The sequence below is a fragment of the Carassius auratus genome, unplaced genomic scaffold, assembly GCF_003368295.1.
Source record: "Carassius auratus strain Wakin unplaced genomic scaffold, ASM336829v1 scaf_tig00036544, whole genome shotgun sequence".
NCBI classification, from domain to species: domain Eukaryota; kingdom Metazoa; phylum Chordata; class Actinopteri; order Cypriniformes; family Cyprinidae; genus Carassius; species Carassius auratus.
In genome coordinates this window covers 20,784-38,501 of record NW_020526313.1, presented here as the reverse complement: position 1 = coordinate 38,501, position 17,718 = coordinate 20,784, and the positions used below count along the sequence as shown (strand labels likewise).

The window sequence follows — 17,718 nt, the reverse complement described above, 5'->3', positions numbered from 1 at the left end:
TTTCAATCCACAGGCGCTGTGTGACATTTGCTCCTGTTAAATTCCCAAAGAGGCAATGGAGGCCTATGCGTGACTTTTTGATGTATGTGCTAGAATCAGTGTAAGGGGTTTCATCTATTATAGCTGAACTGGTTAACAAATGAGGACTAGACATGAACAGTTATTCAAATACTCAGTGATAGGAGTGCTAAACAATAAATGGTCAATATTAAGATCATATTATTAAAACAATTAAATTAAAAAACAACTAAGAATCAAATGTTTGATCTCTAGGAGGAAGTTTGACCTAAAATAAAATTGAAATAAAATAAAATTCGTATCACTTCATGGGCATTTTATACATTTGAATATGCATATACATTTTTCTAACTATGTAAATATCTAGTATATTTTATTGAGTAGAAATAAGTAACGAGTGTGTGTAAAAAATATTTGTAAAAATATTTTTCCATTATTAACAACTGGAAAAGTCATGGGCACTTTGAATATTTTTGGAACAATGGAATTAAAAAGGTCGCAACCCACTGCTTTTAATGCTTTAATTTGAATGTGCAAAATGATGAAGATGGAGAACTAAATATATAATATCTTCCAACACTGAAAAATGGCTGTAATTATCAGACAATAACCATATGATGTGTTTCTGTCCCTAGAGAACTCACATTGAAAACAGAATATAGCCAGACGTACTCATCCCTAAATACAGGGACGTTATTAGTCTCATATAATGACCACCTGCGGACTGTCGTGTGAGAGTGCAAAGGACTGTGGGAGCCGGAGGCTGCCATTCATTAAACCGAGAAGCATACTCGGTGAAAGAAGGCCAAAGCTTTTAGAAACTGGAGTGAATCATATGTTGCAGGCATTCATGCAGCTAATGCAACCTGACCGTGCCAGCAGACACGTCACAGAGCACAGGCCTATTCAAGCCCATATAAAACACTAGCACTGCATCTCATCATACAGTCACTGCAGCATCATGTCTTCCACTCACATGGCACAAACAATTCACAAGGAGATCTGGATCAGATCAGGCCTGCTTTACAAACCAAAACACCTGCTTAGTCCAACTCAAAAATCCTTAGGCTGACGTGATGAGATGAGGTTATAAAAGATGATTTTAGTAGCTCAGCTCACGTTAAAGCCATCGATTGAAATTAAACTCCTGACTTCTTCAACAGGCAAAGCTCAGGGAAGCAGAGTCAGCACAGCAGAATCAGGCCAGGGTTGGGCAGGGTTTCTGTGCTTTATTGCAAAGTATCTAGGTTTTCATCCAAGATGAATCCACAGATGATGCCAGAATTATGGTGAGACAGAAGCAAGAGCACAGCATCTCAATCCCATTTCCAAATGAGATTCAGGATAAGTCCATCAACAATGGCATGAAAACAACAAAGAAACCTGACCCAAATGCCTTTAAGCATTTAGGTGAAGAGTTATTCTCTCCCTTATTTGCTTATTTAAAAAAAAAAAACCAAACATTCACAATCTACTTAGTCATTATTAAACAGAAGACAATCACCAGTGTCATTTAACCATTGTCCTTCTTTCTCCCAAATATCAAATACCCATTTCGGTCCTACCACATCCTTAATCAGCAGACACACAGGATCTGATCTGTGTTTCACAACTCTGTTAGAGGAAACAACACCGTCCACAGCTCAACATGTTGACATAAGACTAACTATAGGCATAGACCATAGAAATGTGTCTTTGAGATCAGGCAATATGGCCTGTCCCAAATGCACACTTCAATTAACAATTGCATAAAACAGCCAAATAAATTATTTTACATGGTATCACAAAAAAGAAAAGTGCATCCATGTTTGTCAGACAAGCAGGTTTTAGTGCATTTAAAAATGACCAGACTTTAACATACATAATTACACTTACTATTGTTTATTACATGTACATATATACTGTACTGTATAGTAAAAGTGTATCATCACACACTTTTACAAAGAGCCAGTACGCAAGAAGAAATGTGATTGTTTTGTATTTGTCACTGAGGAAGCACATAGTTTTTTAACCAGCCATTTGCTTGTTAACTAATCTAGGGCTGCAAGATTAATCCAAATTAAATTGCAAAGGCGATAAAAGGTGATTAGGCAGAAGCTGTAATTGTCATGCGTATCTTTCAGTGAAACATGGTTCTGTGATCAGCAGTAAAGCTATGCAAACAGCTTCCATAATCACTGAATGATTTCTTAGTGATGATAATGATATTTCATAATCATGCAAATATAAAGCATCCCACAAAGTTCTCTCGAATTTAGAAAACTAAACTGAAACTTTTGTTTCATTGCTTCTGCTTTCCAAACATACCCTGTTCTGTTCTCTCTTCCTATCATTTAATTACAGAGCAGGTGCAGTTTTTTTTATTCGGAGTCTGGCTCAGTCCACTCATCCGGTTGTTTCCCAAGCGACGAGTTCAGACATTCCCCTACGCTTGACAGGATAGGGACAGAAAGACAGAGATACAAAGACAGAGAGAGAAGCTACAATAATGGACCTATCTGGCTCTGGAAAAGACAAACCAAATGAGTGAAGGCAAAATAATAGAGAGCCAGTCTGAGTGCCAGCAAAATGTGTTTGTCCACATCCATGAAAACGCAGTTTATTTAAACAGAACCCAATTTTCATTCTCTGCCTCTTGAGCCAAAGATTTCAAGCACATTAATTTGATACAGGTTTAATTTCCTTTATTCTAATAAAGAGCGTCTGCTCTGACATTTTTCACCAATGGGTCACTAAAATCTGTATTCAATTATCCACATTTCACACAACACGGTGTCTTCTTGGCCCACTGTGTAACAATACAAAAATATTTGTTAATATTAATGAGCTAGTCCAAAAGATACAAATATTTCAGATTGTGTTAATTCACTGGATCAGATATTCAGAACTTTAAAGAAAAGGCAACTCATAGTTTGAAAAAACTTTTGAAAAAAAAAACAGACCCCATGGTGTGGGCAGCAAGACAAGGAAGTGAGAATCAGAGGGAAATAAGTGTGTGTGACACCATGAGGTAACATGGCATGTTCATAACAGCAAACAGGGATGTTTTACTTAGGAATATTAAGTAAATATATACCACAAAACCTCATTCAGCATTGCTGAACCTGAAAGTAAATTAAAGTTCAGTGTAGCTAAATGCTGAACTTACGTACACTGATAAATAACATCTAGCAATCTGTGTAATAACCAGTGTTTAATAAAAACATTAATTATAATAATAATAGTAGTAGTAGTGCAAAGTTATTTTAGAAGAAAATGACTTTTTTCTCTGAACACTGATGTTTCCTGTTCAGTGCCCACTGGTGTAATATGCAATGCCTTCTTAAAGAGCCACCAAATTAAGACATTTATAGAACCAGAACAGATTAAGTAGAAAAGGTGAATATAATTCAAAATAACTGGGCACAGTTTATCCATTCATCTCTAGTTAAAAGATTTTAAGAGTTTGATAAATGTTTGAAATGATGTTTATTTATAATGTTTCCACCAAAAGCAGAACAAAACAACGCTACTCATTTATCTGCGCGGCTCAAAGTTCAAACGGCAGCACGGCGCGAGCTCACAAAGCCAGATGAAATACTAAGGGATTTCATATAGTAACAGTAAATGCACCATGGTATTGTCACAGAAATTAGGGATATTCAAGCACTTTTTTTATATTATTAACATAGACATGTATCAAAAGGAGTAATTTAATATAATTACAGTATTTTTGTGATTGAGCTACAGTATTTGTGTATTTATACTAAATGTATTTTTCATATAAATAACGTTACACAAATCCATTACGTTACATTTTTACCATTTTTAATTATATGCTATTTGTGTGGTTTTAACTGTGGTTATCATGATCTAAATGTATATTTCTATGGAAGACCATTGGTTATTTTAAATAAAACTCAGAAAAGCTAAATTTCATCATATAAAAATGAGGTTGTTACAATTATTACAGATGTTACGGTTTTTGATAATGAACATAAATTTACATCTACTTCCTAACTCGAGCTAAAACTACGGTCAACTCAAGCTACTGTCAAATTTGTATTTCTAAGAGACAAAAATACATAATATTGTTAATATTGCAGCCTGCACAGCAAATTGTGCGGAAGAAACACTTCATCTAAGTCAGGAACGCAAGCCTATTTCATGGTTTGAAACAATATCACTCATGCAGATACGAAGAAATTTATTTTTCAATATTGACATTTATTTTGTTGAGGAGAAATGACTGGAAATAACTCTGAGACGTTTTTGTCATGTTCTGACCATAAAGTGTATATATGTCATACTAAATGTTCATACTAAAAGCTATTAAAACAAATATAGTGAATGTAGCCATGTAAACTATGCAATAAATAGCCTATATGCATAAAACGGGTTCAAATCAAATTAAATTCCGACACTGCAACAAGAATCTACAAGGAAGCTGGTGTTCAGGAAGAGTTCCTCAGAATATTTGACTGTTGACTGCTATTTCACGTCACATGTGCTTCACATATGTTGTGACACCGCACTCTTCTCTTGAAAGTGTGGGACTGAGAAATTCTGAGGAATCAGAAAACGTTCCAGTAAAAATACCAGATGAGCAAGATAAAGCGGGGCCTTCTTGAATGAAAACAAGAAATCCAAATCCAAATGGAGAACCTTTTATCTGAAGAAAAAGCCTCTTGACACCGGATGGGCTCTTTGGCCTTTGCATTCCTCACGTAACCACCAACCCCCACTCTATCAGCCCGAGGTATGTTCAGAGTCATCCTTTCTCTCGCTGAATCAGGCTGTCAGCACACGGATATTTCTTACCCATCCACATGCTAAAAACAGTTAGGCTTATATGACAACTACGGCCCAAAGACAAGAACACCGTTACAGCCCTCATGGGATGGACTTATGTAAGAGGCAGCACAAATGGCTTTTTAACTTGCTTTCAGTGAGGCGTGTATTTATATGCATGTGCATGACTGCTCGGTTGTCTGTGTAAGAGGAAATGAGGCCCCTTGTAGTGCAAAATCAACCAAGCGCTCCAAAACAACCTTACAGTAGTGAATTAGTATACAGACCTAGACTGAAGAAGGGCCAAGACATATCTAGACAACAAAATAATCTTTAGGCTTGATCTGATGCATCACACAGAACACCCTGGACTACCACCACAACACCCTAGCATCATGGTGTTAAAATGGGTCTCATTTATAAAGTATGCATGAAATCTGCATACAAACTTAGATTTATACAAAAACAAATCATGATTCACAGACAACTTTCAAACTAATAATGTATTCTATATTTACCAAAAAAATAAAGGAACAACAGAAACCACACGTGCAAAAATCACATAGCCTTCTCTGGGTGGCCTCATAATTATGTTAAGATTAAATTGAATAGGTGGAGATTTCATTTTAAATGCATTTTGTTATATACAGTGAAAGATGGGCAAAAAGAAAAGCTGCGTATTCAAGGCTGGCTAATGAGATGCCTGTAAAAGTGATGTGACATGTATGGGGTCTCATACTCAAAATTTGTGCTCTCCATTTAACCCATCCAAGAGCAGCAGTGAACACACACACTCCCGGAGCAGTGGGCAGCCATGTGCGGAGGCGCCTGGGTAACACTTGGGGGTTCGATGCCTTGCTCACAGGTCTCACCGCAGTCGTGATACTGAAGGTGAAAGAGAACGATGAACATTCACTCCCCTCACCAACAATCACTGCCGGTACCAAATAGCTGAGACCTTTGGGTTACAACGATTGTCCCCTTTAATCTGTGCCTGTATGAAAAGGGGTTTATTGTGTTTGAACTGGTTTTGAAGATGGCATACTTGCTCGTGGATCTTGCTGTGCATCTCTCAGACAAAAGTGCGTCATATGTTTGCTATGTAAGAGTAACAAAAGGCTGTAAAGGAAAGGTTGTGTGGAAAACCCTTGCATGGTAATGTAGCACACGGTCACTCGTTTGAGACACTCCAAATTCATTAACATTAGATTGAGGTTAAAATGATTTCATGGGCATACGAATGTGTTGTGAATTAGGTTGAATTTTTTGTGTACAAATACGAAGTAATCCATGCAATTAGTAGTAAAAAAGACCAAATATCTTCATTAAAGTTTTAGATTTACCGTTCTTGTGGAAGAGTGAAAGCAAACAAGCTGCTTTATTTAATGCCTTAAGTTCTGAATATTGTACACAAGCTACATCATGCCAAAACCAAGGCTCACTCAAGGATTATGCGGTCACTGACTTATTTAAATCTGTAAAATTATGAAACAGTCACATGACCTGAAAACTGACAACAAACTGGTAAACTAAATACGACATGCAGTGCTGCGGTTCTCGTGAGAACAGGTTCTGTCTTCAGGGTACAATATAGGAACCGGTTAGATGAAAAACAAGCCAAATTTTTATTTCAATCCATATATATTTAACGCAAACATTTGATATGCACGTATCAGTGATTTCACATCCTCTTCTTCTCTATGATGATACAATGTTATTAGCATTAATCAATAAAGCTACTGCTTCATACAATAGCAGACACTGTACCATTGCAGACCAGCAAACAAAGCACAGGGGCTGGTAGACCAGCTGCCTTCCTAATTCAATCCTTCTTATCTAATACTCGATTATATAACGTCATTGCTTACTACTCAGGGCTCAGTCTGAAAGTATTATCTCTAAATCATTATCAGCCTCATGCTGCTATATGTGTTACACAGATCCAGCTGCAACAATGAGAAACGGTTTGAAGGTTTAAATGAGTGACATCATCGCACGGTCTGTGATAAGAAGAGTAAGATTAACACCAAACACCTAGACTTTTCTCAGTGTAAAGCTGTTTCCTTTCTCTACACAACCTGATGCATAAAGAGACGAAAAGAAACACAATTTGGGGCTCATGTCTTGCCTGAGATGTGGCTTTATATTTGCACACTGAATGGAGTTAATATTCATGTCTTCTTGCGGTTGAATGCATTAAAGTCACTTAGATGTTTTAAAGCTATAGTCGGTAACTTTTGACGCTCTAGCGGTTAATAAACAGAACTGCTTGCGTCTTGTGGAAGAACATCGTAGCCGGAACTACTTCTCTCTGTTTATGTCTATGAAGAATCACAAAGGTACTGGGTTACTCCGCCGCGGTACCCCCGAAGCAATCTAAAATAGTCCGAATATAAACACTTATTATAGGTGCACCCTAGTGATTCAGGACAAGCTAAAAACACAGTTTGGAAAATGGATTTCATGGTGTACTCGCTTATTATATACATTTTTCTACATTTTGAACACAAACAAAAGTTACGGACCGCAGCTCTGATTGGTTGTTTTTTACCGGGAGCGATGAGTTTCTGCAAATGGCAATAGGACCACTGGGAGGAGCCAGAGGAGCTTGATTTTTTCTGTCTCATATTCTACTATCAGGACATAATGACAGGTTTAACAAATATGTAAAAAATATATTTTTTTACAAAAGTTACCTACTGCAGCTTTAATTAACAAGGTTTAAAAATGTATATAAATGATAAGCTTTTGTGATGACGCAGCAGTGGTCCAACTGGTCCAGTGACTGATCCGTCAACTGTCCCGACCTTCTTTCAAACTGGCCCCGGGCCATCAAACGGTCCTAACTGTCTAACCCTAATTCTGATGGGTTTTTTTGTGAAGGAGAAGCAGGCGGAGGCAAACTTAGCCTACAAAAACATGTCATGACTGCAGCTCTCTATTACAGTCAACACATGACTGTTGAAATGTCAACCCACAGTTACACGCAGAGAATAATGAACACAAAGGTTCCTTACAGAGCAGAGGGTAACATTCAACATGCTGACATTCTTATGTTTTAGACAGCAGCTGAATGATCAGTTCACTATTCTAAAAACAATGCAAACTCAGAAAGCCAGCACAAGGTTATAATGTTTTGTGTGTGTGTGTGTGTGTGTGCACTTGACGGTGTACTCCGTCATATAGGGAAGATGGGGCCCCTCCCCTTATAGGCATACTACGGTGGCCACAAAAGGGCCAAGAAGGGTTTGTTTTTATCCAGACGAACTGTATAACAGAGCTGTAATGTTATTGCACATCACAATAACCCAAGAACACTTCCTTAAATGCTTAGTTTAGGCTTGTTTTAGCTGATGAGGTTAACAACTAAACATTATCTGAACTATTTTAAATCACAGTGTGAAAAAAAGGCTTTATTTCACACCTTTTTAGTTGTCAAAAACAATCAACTGAATAAAACCTCTTTTTAATTTCCATACAGCCTTAAGCACAATTACTCTTTCTATAATCTCAATGCTTAGTGAGAACATGAACCCAGTGAGAAGGGTGTTGTTTCTAAGGCAACCTGAAGCCCAGCCCAAGACCCCAGGTGGGTGATGGGCAGTTTAGATTGGGACATGCTTAGCAGGTTATATTTTTCACCGTCTCTGGGGATTGGTCACGACTAGAATTGAACAAGACATCTTCAGTTTTTGCAATGCAAATTTCAAGTGTGTTTAAAGACACCATGTTAAGTTGAAGTTCGTTTTCAAAAAGCATTCATAATAGTTCTGTGAAAGAGGAGAGTCGTTTATGTCTCACAAAGAATTCAAGGCCAGAATAGCTCCGAACCGGTGAGTTTTGTTGCTGGAGGCCTGGAGAAAGATGTCACGGCAGAATGCTACATTCTCAGCTAAGTAGGTAAGAAGGAAATGGACAGGAGGAGGGAAAGAAAGAATAAGGAAGAGATCAAAAATAAGCAGCAGAGGAGAAGAGCCTCTGGCTGTGGGTCTGATTGTGTGCCAAAGCAGCGTCATGTCCTGCCCAGAACTGCAGACTGTGTGATTCCATCATGTTAACATTATTCTCTCAAAACTCTTTCTGTTTTGTTAAGTTTTTTTTTGCCCTAAATGCTCATCAGCTGTCGTTGCAGCGAGCATTGAAAACAATCACACACGACAACATAAAGACAGAAGCAGACTAAAGACAGCAGGACATGAGACGCACATGAGGAGTGCATTTGTGATCAGATCAGATCCAGAGTGGAAAAAAATATGACTCCATTATGATCACCCAACCGCAACCGCAGATATGATCATTCAAATTTAAGATCACATGACATGGAGTTTGAATACAGAAAATCGAATTGAACTTTGGACATGTTTTCAACTCAGCTGTCTTTTACAAGTGTTGTAAGCTTTCTTAAAAAATAAATAAAAGATACATCAAACAGAGCATTTGTTAATGACATGGCTCAATTATCCTGCTTTTCTAAATCTAGGGTTAAAAATAAAAAAATATTCTGAATATTTTTGTAAATATGCAACTATAGAAAAAAGGAGGTCCATTCTACAAAGCCCCAAATGCTGAAAGGTGGCAACAATAGATGCAGGATCTTCTTCATTTGGCCTCAATGAAAAAACGAAATATGTCTGTCCTTTAATGAGAGTATGATTTTGATAAAATAAATAAAATAAAGAGTAGGGAAAAAATAAAAATAAAACATGACAACTTAATGCAATAATATATATATTTTATATTTGAAGCAGAAAACATGTTTATTTAACCTTCTTTATGCAAGTCTCTGTTCCTGTGCACTCTCCAGCTGTGCATTTTATTCCAAATAATACTACATAATCTTTCATGTAACTGAAACAGCTTTACCTTTTAGACAATGTTGTAAACCCCTTATTGTTTTGGTACGTAATGCTTACTTTTCACAAAATAAATAAAAATGTTTATGTGTCGTTTTACATTTATTTTAGATTCGTACCAGGTTGCCCTTTTCTGAAAGCCATGCAAACATGAAAAAAAAGAACATAAGTAATAAAAGCTAGCAAAGTGTGCCAAATAACAACACAAGTATTTATGAGCTGTGAGTTTTGTGCATATGTGATGCAATTCTTATGCAACTCACCATTTTGTTTTTTTTTTGTTTTTTGATACTTAAGGTATGAAGACATCCTCACAATCCTAAAAATCTATTATTTTTTCCAATCACCTTTACTTACAAGGTTTGGTGCTAGAACCAAAAGTGAACACCTTTCGGCCTGTGCAAAAGCACAGTAATACAAGCTCTGTAATCAGCCATTATGAAAATAGGAGTGAGTTCGCATATCAGCCCGTTATTAAAATCATCAATCTGATAGGATGTCTGGCGGCAGGCACAGGGTGTAATTGTGTGCTTCTCTCACCAGGTAGTGTGACCTGCGTCAGCACCCTGTGTGCTTAGTCAACATATGACCAACCCTAATCCACCACCTGTCCACGGTGGATGCCACATCAGCCTGGCACCGAGAGCGAGCACACAGCACAGTTTATCATACATATGCACATATTTGAATACATTAAACTTTCTCAAAGTAACATACACTAAAGTAAGAGTTTGCTTCGGTGGCCAGGGCAAATTTAGGCTCTGTCAGTCCAGCCAGCAGCGTGTTACTTTTACATACATGCATTGCAAGCGGTTCATGGTCTGAAAGAGTTAGCATGAGGCTTTACCTACATACTAAACTTGAAAAACAAGAACTAACCATAATTCATGATAATGGCCACTAAAATAGTGTTGCTACAAAATTCAACTATATCAGCTGATGCCAACTGTTACCAGTTCAACAAAGCATAAAAAAACATACATAAATTACTACTGAAATTATTAAATGCTCACATACAGAAGTGGGAAACTAATAATGCACGGTGGGCTTTCTGTTTTTATGTACATCGTGTACCCTCTATCGACATTCAAAGTGGACAGCTGGTGGTCCAGTGTTACCTTCAACAAGCTGTCAGCACATGTCTTTAAAAGATGCAAGCAGCTCCATAAAAATAAATAATATAAAACAGTATTATATGACATCAGTTGACACAAAGCTTAACAATACATACCTGTTCGGAGGCTAGTGAACTAACGTTAGCTAACGTTAGCATGAAGCTATCATTAGAGATACAGTGTAAAATGATGTCGTTGTCAAAGTATTAGTGTTTTTATGATGCAGCTTGACAGGTAGATCCATTATAATAGTATTCCAATCAACACAAGATTTAGACTCACCAGCACAGGAGAGCTAAAACGGCGCACAGCAACGACACGCGCAGCTCCTTCATTATCTTCCCGCGGGGACCAACATCCTCGCTTTTTATCTATTCGCCTATCTATCTAACACCGACAACAGAGGCCAAGACTTGCTAATAATGCTAATTGTTTACCACTGTATTAAGGTAAGGGGGTGTGTTTCGCGGTACAGAACAAACAGCTGGGCTAGGTTCTGTTTTAAACCCCCTCCCCGCTGAGAAGCGCTGGGTGCAGGACTGGTTCCCGTCCGCTACTCCGCTTGTGCTGCTGCTGCTCTGCTGCCTGCCAGCGCTCGCGGCTCCGGCGGACCCGTCCTCAGCCAATAGGAATCGGGTATTACTTTAACCTCGCCCATTCCTCGAGGTCTGGATGAGTTGGAAGTTTAGTCATCAGAAGCGTCGCCTGAAAGATAAGAGATCTGAACTATTGCTAAAACATTCGTGTGGGAGAATATTTGAGCTACTCTGTTATATGTTAACCCTTTCATGTTTAATTCTTTTGGGGTTTAAAATACGACAGTATCTATCTACATGAGAATTATCTCTAATTATTCGACTTTCTTAAAAATTCTTAAAAACGTAAAAATAACTTTAACTTTTAAAATAACTTTATATCAAGATTTAAGTGAAAAAAATGTCTCAATGAATGCTTGTGCACTACAGATACAGATACAATATATATATATATATATATATATATATATATATATATATATATATATATATACATACACATACATACACACACACACACACACATACATACATATATAATTTCACATTTTGGTTGTTGTATATTTTTACCATTCCATCTTGTTTATTTATGTATTATTCAAAAAGCTGAATTGTTGCACTTGATCTGCATTAAGGTAAACTTCTGTGGCGTAGTAAAAAAAAAAAAGGATTATAATACTGATAGTTTGTTTAGGCGAATCTTTTCAACTGAATTAGATGAACAGGCTCACAAAACCCTCTATTTATATAACCTATTAAAACCCCATTGTTATTGTCAACTATTTTTCAATTTCTCTGGATAACAAATGAGAAAAGAACCGGTTCCTCAGAAAGAAACGAGAAAAAAAGACCGACTTTCTCATCACTGCAGTACTATGCAGTGATGAACTACATTCTTCAGTAAAGACTACATTTCCCATAATGCGGTTCAGGACGTCTAGTTATGTGCCAGTGGACGTTGAACGTGTATATAAATATCTAATACATTCGCGTAAAACACGTGTTCCCTAGTGTTTTTTTTTTATTATTATATAAATTTACTATAAAAACAGGAAGTGTCTGTGCTGGCAAATTTAGAAATGATTAATAACATTTCTAGTTTTGTGAGGCGGGGTCCTCAAATCACAGCATTCGCAACTCGTTTGGTGAGCTGTCCTGAGCAGCTGCTGAAGTTTACAGAAGAACCACTTTCCTTGGTTGTTGATAAAGTTGTGTAAGTTTAGTATGATGCGGTGGAGTATAGAGGTGCTGAAAGTGTGTGTGTCGTGTCTGTCGCTGTGTGTGTGTGTGATCAGCGCCTTCTCTCAGTCTCTGGACGGTGACTTCACCTTCAGTCTCCCCGCCGGACGCAGAGAGTGCTTCTTCCAGACCATGAAGAAAGACGCTTCGCTGGAGATCGAGTACCAGGTGACACACATCTGGAGATTCCTCTCTGATTCAGCCTGTGTGCTGCTCATATTGAGTGTAGCCAAAGACGATATAACTAATTCATCTGACTGGATACTGCTTACATACGTATTATTATAACTATAAAGTATAAAATAGATATGAAATCTGTGATATTTGAAAGTGTGTGTGTGTGTGAGAAATGTCTTTTTTTATATTAATTAGCTATTTTTTTTATTGCTAATTGTCTGGTTGCAAAACCAACAGCAGTGATTCTTTCAAACATGATCTGTTTCTTGCATTATGAAAATTAGACTTGAAGTTATGACACAATACAGAAGTCGGAGAAGTGACACAATGGAGCTAAAGGTCATTTTTGGACAAGGAAAAGTGCCAAAGACTTGCATGCTGATTCTGTAATGTGCCCATAGTAAGTTGTGAGGGTTGTCTCATGGAAATCTGTGTCTTTGTGCAGGTTCTGGATGGAGCGAGTCTAGATGTGGACTTCTACTTCCAGTCGCCCAGCGGTCACGTCATAGCCAACGACTACAGGAAATCTGATGGAGTTCATGCGTAAGGTTGATTCATACACTCTGAGCTTATTGCATCCTGAATAACTGTTTTTGAACTTTCGTTGTTGTTTTTTTCTATGTGACTTTTTTACGTCAGGGTGGAAACAGAAGAGGGAGACTACATGTTCTGTTTTGATAATACGTTCAGTGCGGTTTCTGAGAAAGTCATCTTCTTTGAGTTGATTTTGGACAATATGGGGGACGGCGAGGAATCAGAGGACTGGAAAGCATATGTGCAGGGAGCAGACCTTCTGGACATGAAGCTGGAGGATATCATGGTAAGAACAACTCTTTTAGATGAGAGTGTCTCAGTCAGTGACTAATGCACACTACCAGTCAAAAGTTTGTGGGCGGTAGTTTTTTTATTGAATGAATGAAATTATAATTACTTATATTCAGTATGGATGCGTTAAATTGATCAGAAGTGACCGTCAAGACAATAAAAAAGGATTAAATAAATGCTGTTCTACTGCATACTTTCTATGCATCAAAAAATGCTGGAAAAAATATGAATCATAGTTTCCACAAAGATATATTTAGCACTATTTTAGTGTTTTCAACACTGAAATAGAAATAAATGTTTCTTTAGCAGCAAATACTATGCAGTAATGACATTTTAAAATGTATTAAAATAGCAAACTTTTTCACAATATTACTGTTTTTACCATTCATTAGTTTTTTAATCAAATAAATGCAGCTTTGGTAAGCATGAGAGACTTATTTGAAAAAAAAAATCAATAAAATCTCACTTGCATACTTTTGAATTGTAGTGTAATATATATTTTTAATATTTGTTCAAAAACCAGAAACATCAATGAATCTTTCCACATATGGAAGAGAATTTCATAAAACCTATAAAATCTATAGTCGGTCGAAATTTTAGAGTTTTGCTCAGTGCTACAACATTAAACTAAAAAAAATTTATTTTGTGGGGGTGATTTTTATTAAATTATATTAGTAAATGTGTTAGCAATGATCAGGAACAACAGGAAATATATATATATTGGGATTTCACTGGTTAGAAGGTGTGGTCACTCTAAACTATTGTTATGGAATGTGGATAAGCAAGACTGTTTTTAGTGAATGAATACGTCACTGACAATCCTGAAATGCACTTACACTGTGCTCAAATCCACTTTTAAGAGGTTTGGATTCCAAGTAAGTGGAATAATCAACTTCTTCACAGATGACACAGATATTTGGGCTTGAACACTCAGGTTTCACTGAGCGTGTGGCAGTAGTCCGTCTGTCTGTTAAGGTGACATTTATTTGAGCCGAAGCATTATAGATAACATGACAAGGCATGCCAACTACCAGCATGCAGTGCGGCACGTGTTGTGTCAATGTGACCCTGAGTGCTTGTGTAATGGCAGGATAGTAAAGGACTGGGGACCATTAGCCTGTATTAACAAGTGCTTTACTGTTTTTCTTGGAAGAAGTGTATATAACCTGCCTGTTTTAGGTGTATTAGGTTAATTTGACAGAAATGCTAAGACTGATTCTACAGTAACAAGCCATTTCAGGGAGTTTTTTTTTTATATATAAGTAAAATCACATATGTGCAGGAAATAGTGTGTTCCTATTGGGTCAAAGTGTTTGCCATTGTTTCCAAGTGGAGATCGTATCGACTTCGATGTTTGTGTAGGACTCTTTATGTCTCAGCCGTTGGTTATTTTCCGTTTAATCCTGAAGACAAAATCAAGTTATTCAAGGTTTAACTGTTGAGAATACTGATCAAAAGCACAACTTTTCTTCTCTTCGTCCTCCAAAACGCACAAAGACTCTCTGAACTAACATAAAGGATCTGTGGGAACATACAGTAGCATTTAAATGTCTGGATCAATATTTATTCATTTTGAGTTTGAACAAAAATGACAATACAGACACTTATTATGGTATAGTGATCTTTGAATTTCTTTTCACCAACATTGTCACGGTTTCCCCCAAAGCAAAGTCGTTAAACCGTTTAATAAGAAATGTTTCTAGAGCAGCAAATCAGTGTATCAATGATTTCTGAAGGATCACGTGACGCTGAAAGGCTGGAGTAATGATGCTGAAAATTCAGCTTTGAATCACAGGAATAAATTACATGTAAAAATAGATTCAAAAAGAAAACAGTTGTTTTAAATTATAATAATATTTTACTATTTTACTGTATTTTTGATCAAATAAATGCAGTGTTCTTAAAAAAAAAAATTGACCCCAAAGTATGTTAGTGTGTGCAAGTAATCTTCACATTCTGAGTGTGTCTTTATTTGCAGGACGCCATCAACAGCGTGAAGTCTCGACTGGGAAAGAGTCTTCAGATCCAGGCTTTGCTGAGAGCCTTCGAAGCCCGCGACCGCAACCTGCAAGAGAGCAACTACGATCGTGTCAACCTGTGGTCGTGTACCAACCTCGTGGTGATGGTGATCGTATCCGGGGTCCAGGTGTACTTGCTGCGCAGCCTCTTTGACGACAAGAGGAAAACACGCACATAGCCTCCCCTGCTGCTACTTGACTGAAAAACACACACACACACACACACCTCTGTCTGTCTCTCTGGCCTTTAATATTCAGCTCCATCCTTCGGTTCCTCCCATCAAAGTGTCCTTGGGCTGATAACCGTTGATGCCTTGCGATAAAGACAATCATTTTCTACTCTACTAAGCTGATAAAATGAGAGCTTGAAGTTGATCTCTGAGCTGCTGCTATGTGAGCGATCTAACCAGGAACATGATGTTTTCAGTTTTAAATCTGTATTAATAGACTATCAGATGACTAATAGTTCAGCGTTTTTGTATGATGTGTAGTTACTGAAATCTCCCAGGCACTGATAATAATACACTGATATGCAGAACGTTTTATATTTTATTAACAAATTAAGTATTTTTGAAGGGACACCATTGTTGAACGTTTATGAGCCGAATTAATGTCTGATTAAAATATTGAATGCTTTTTCATACGTTAATCACACCCATGTCTATTCTCTGTTTGCTTTACCCATCTGTTACTGATCATTTTGTGAAGAGAGGAACCCGATGCACAGATGCTGTGCCCCTTTCCTTATGAACAATTTTTAGTAGTTAATGGTGCTCGTTTTTTGTCCAGGTCTATTAATTTATGTCAAAATATATTAAAAATGCAAATTTGCAGTTCTACGATGACTTGAATGCACTTCTTTCTCTAATTTCTGAATTTAAATGTGTTTTGATATTTTTGGGAGGCGTGAAGTCAAAAATGTTGACTTTCCTGATATCATAATGAAGAAGAAAAAAAAGCACTTTTTTTTTTTTTTTTTTTTTTTGGTAGCAAATTTTTAAACAAATTAATTTCACTAATAATTGTTCAAAAACAATTGTCCACCAAATCAAAATTATGTTACATCACTAAATTGCAGAAAAAAAAGATCAAAGGAAAATCTTCTCAAATATCAGTTAATTAGAATTTTTTATTACAAGACTATGTTAAATGTCTTGTCTTAAGACTCCTTTAAAAAATGATTGATATTCATGGATAATAATTCATATTTGTAAAACATATATATATATTTTAAAGCATTAGAAATAACTTACAGTCCCATGTATTCGTATGACATTTTCCGAGTCATTGAAAAAACAATGGTGTAAAATGTAAACAATTTTATTAAATCAAGATAAATACAAAATGTTTAAAATTAGACATGTCCCTAACCTTGTATTCACACAGGAACTATGCCAACTGAAAGGGTGTTCTTAGAAGCCCCAGTCAGTGCCAGGCTGAATATGAGCCAGGCTCAGCTCTATAAATCACTGGAGGCTTCATCCGTCAGTGACCGGCTGCATTCCTCTTCCCTGGTGAAGGGAAGGAGGACTTGAGGAGGAGTGGTTTACTGGCTGTTGCTACAACAACCATCTTCCACTGAGAGCCACTGGTCCTGTGGGAGGCTTCCCTCACTGTGCTGATAAACGAAGCTTGCTGCTCGTGTTTGATTCAATCACTCTCTTTTGGGCTTTCAATTTAATTGTGTGTTTATTAGAGTTGCACTGCTTTTTAGTTTATCTAATAAAGAGCGGTTTTACTATATGGTTTTTCTATACATTTGTTCTTCTTAGTCGATTAAAATACCATTATGAATCATGTGAATTTATGTTTGATTATCTGAAATGTGTGTGTTTTGAAATCCAAAAAAAAACATAAATTGCATTTCTTATCGAATATCTAATCTTATTTCGCCACCTACTGGAGACTTTTAGCACTGCCAGCTTTCTCTCACTCTCTCTCTCTCTCTCTCTCTCTCTCTCTCTTTCAGATTCAGATGTTCAGATTGTATTTAAAGGCCTGGTTCTGGAGTAAATGCATCTGTCACACGTTTAAGTTCAACTTCTATATTATAATACATTTATAAAAATCAATTTACGGCTGCTGTGTGGGGGGAAAAATTATAAATAAAAAAATATTTTATTCAGACAACCAAATTTGTTCCCTAGTCTTACTTAAACAAATTGCT

At 36.9% G+C, this 17,718-nt stretch overlaps 1 protein-coding gene across 1 annotated transcript; it reads left to right on the top strand.

Moving 5' to 3' along the window:
• Positions 1–12,398: 12,398 nt before the first annotated feature.
• Positions 12,399–16,390, top strand: LOC113082592 (transmembrane emp24 domain-containing protein 5-like). The gene is made up of 4 exons (XM_026254168.1): positions 12,399–12,699; positions 13,154–13,251; positions 13,348–13,528; positions 15,512–16,390. Exons 1-4 carry the CDS (start codon positions 12,517–12,519, stop codon positions 15,728–15,730), a joined length of 681 nt encoding a protein of 226 aa, XP_026109953.1. The 5' UTR covers positions 12,399–12,516; the 3' UTR covers positions 15,731–16,390.
• Positions 16,391–17,718: the final 1,328 nt, after the last annotated feature.

Coding starts and splice junctions, on each gene's coding strand:
- LOC113082592 (XM_026254168.1), top strand. CDS start 12,517: ATGATGCGGTGGAGTATAGAGGTGCTGAAAGTGTGTGTGTCGTGTCTG. Junction 12,700..13,153: donor CGCTGGAGATCGAGTACCAG/GTGACACACATC, acceptor GTCTTTGTGCAG/GTTCTGGATGGAGCGAGTCT. Junction 13,529..15,511: donor TGAAGCTGGAGGATATCATG/GTAAGAACAACT, acceptor CTTTATTTGCAG/GACGCCATCAACAGCGTGAA.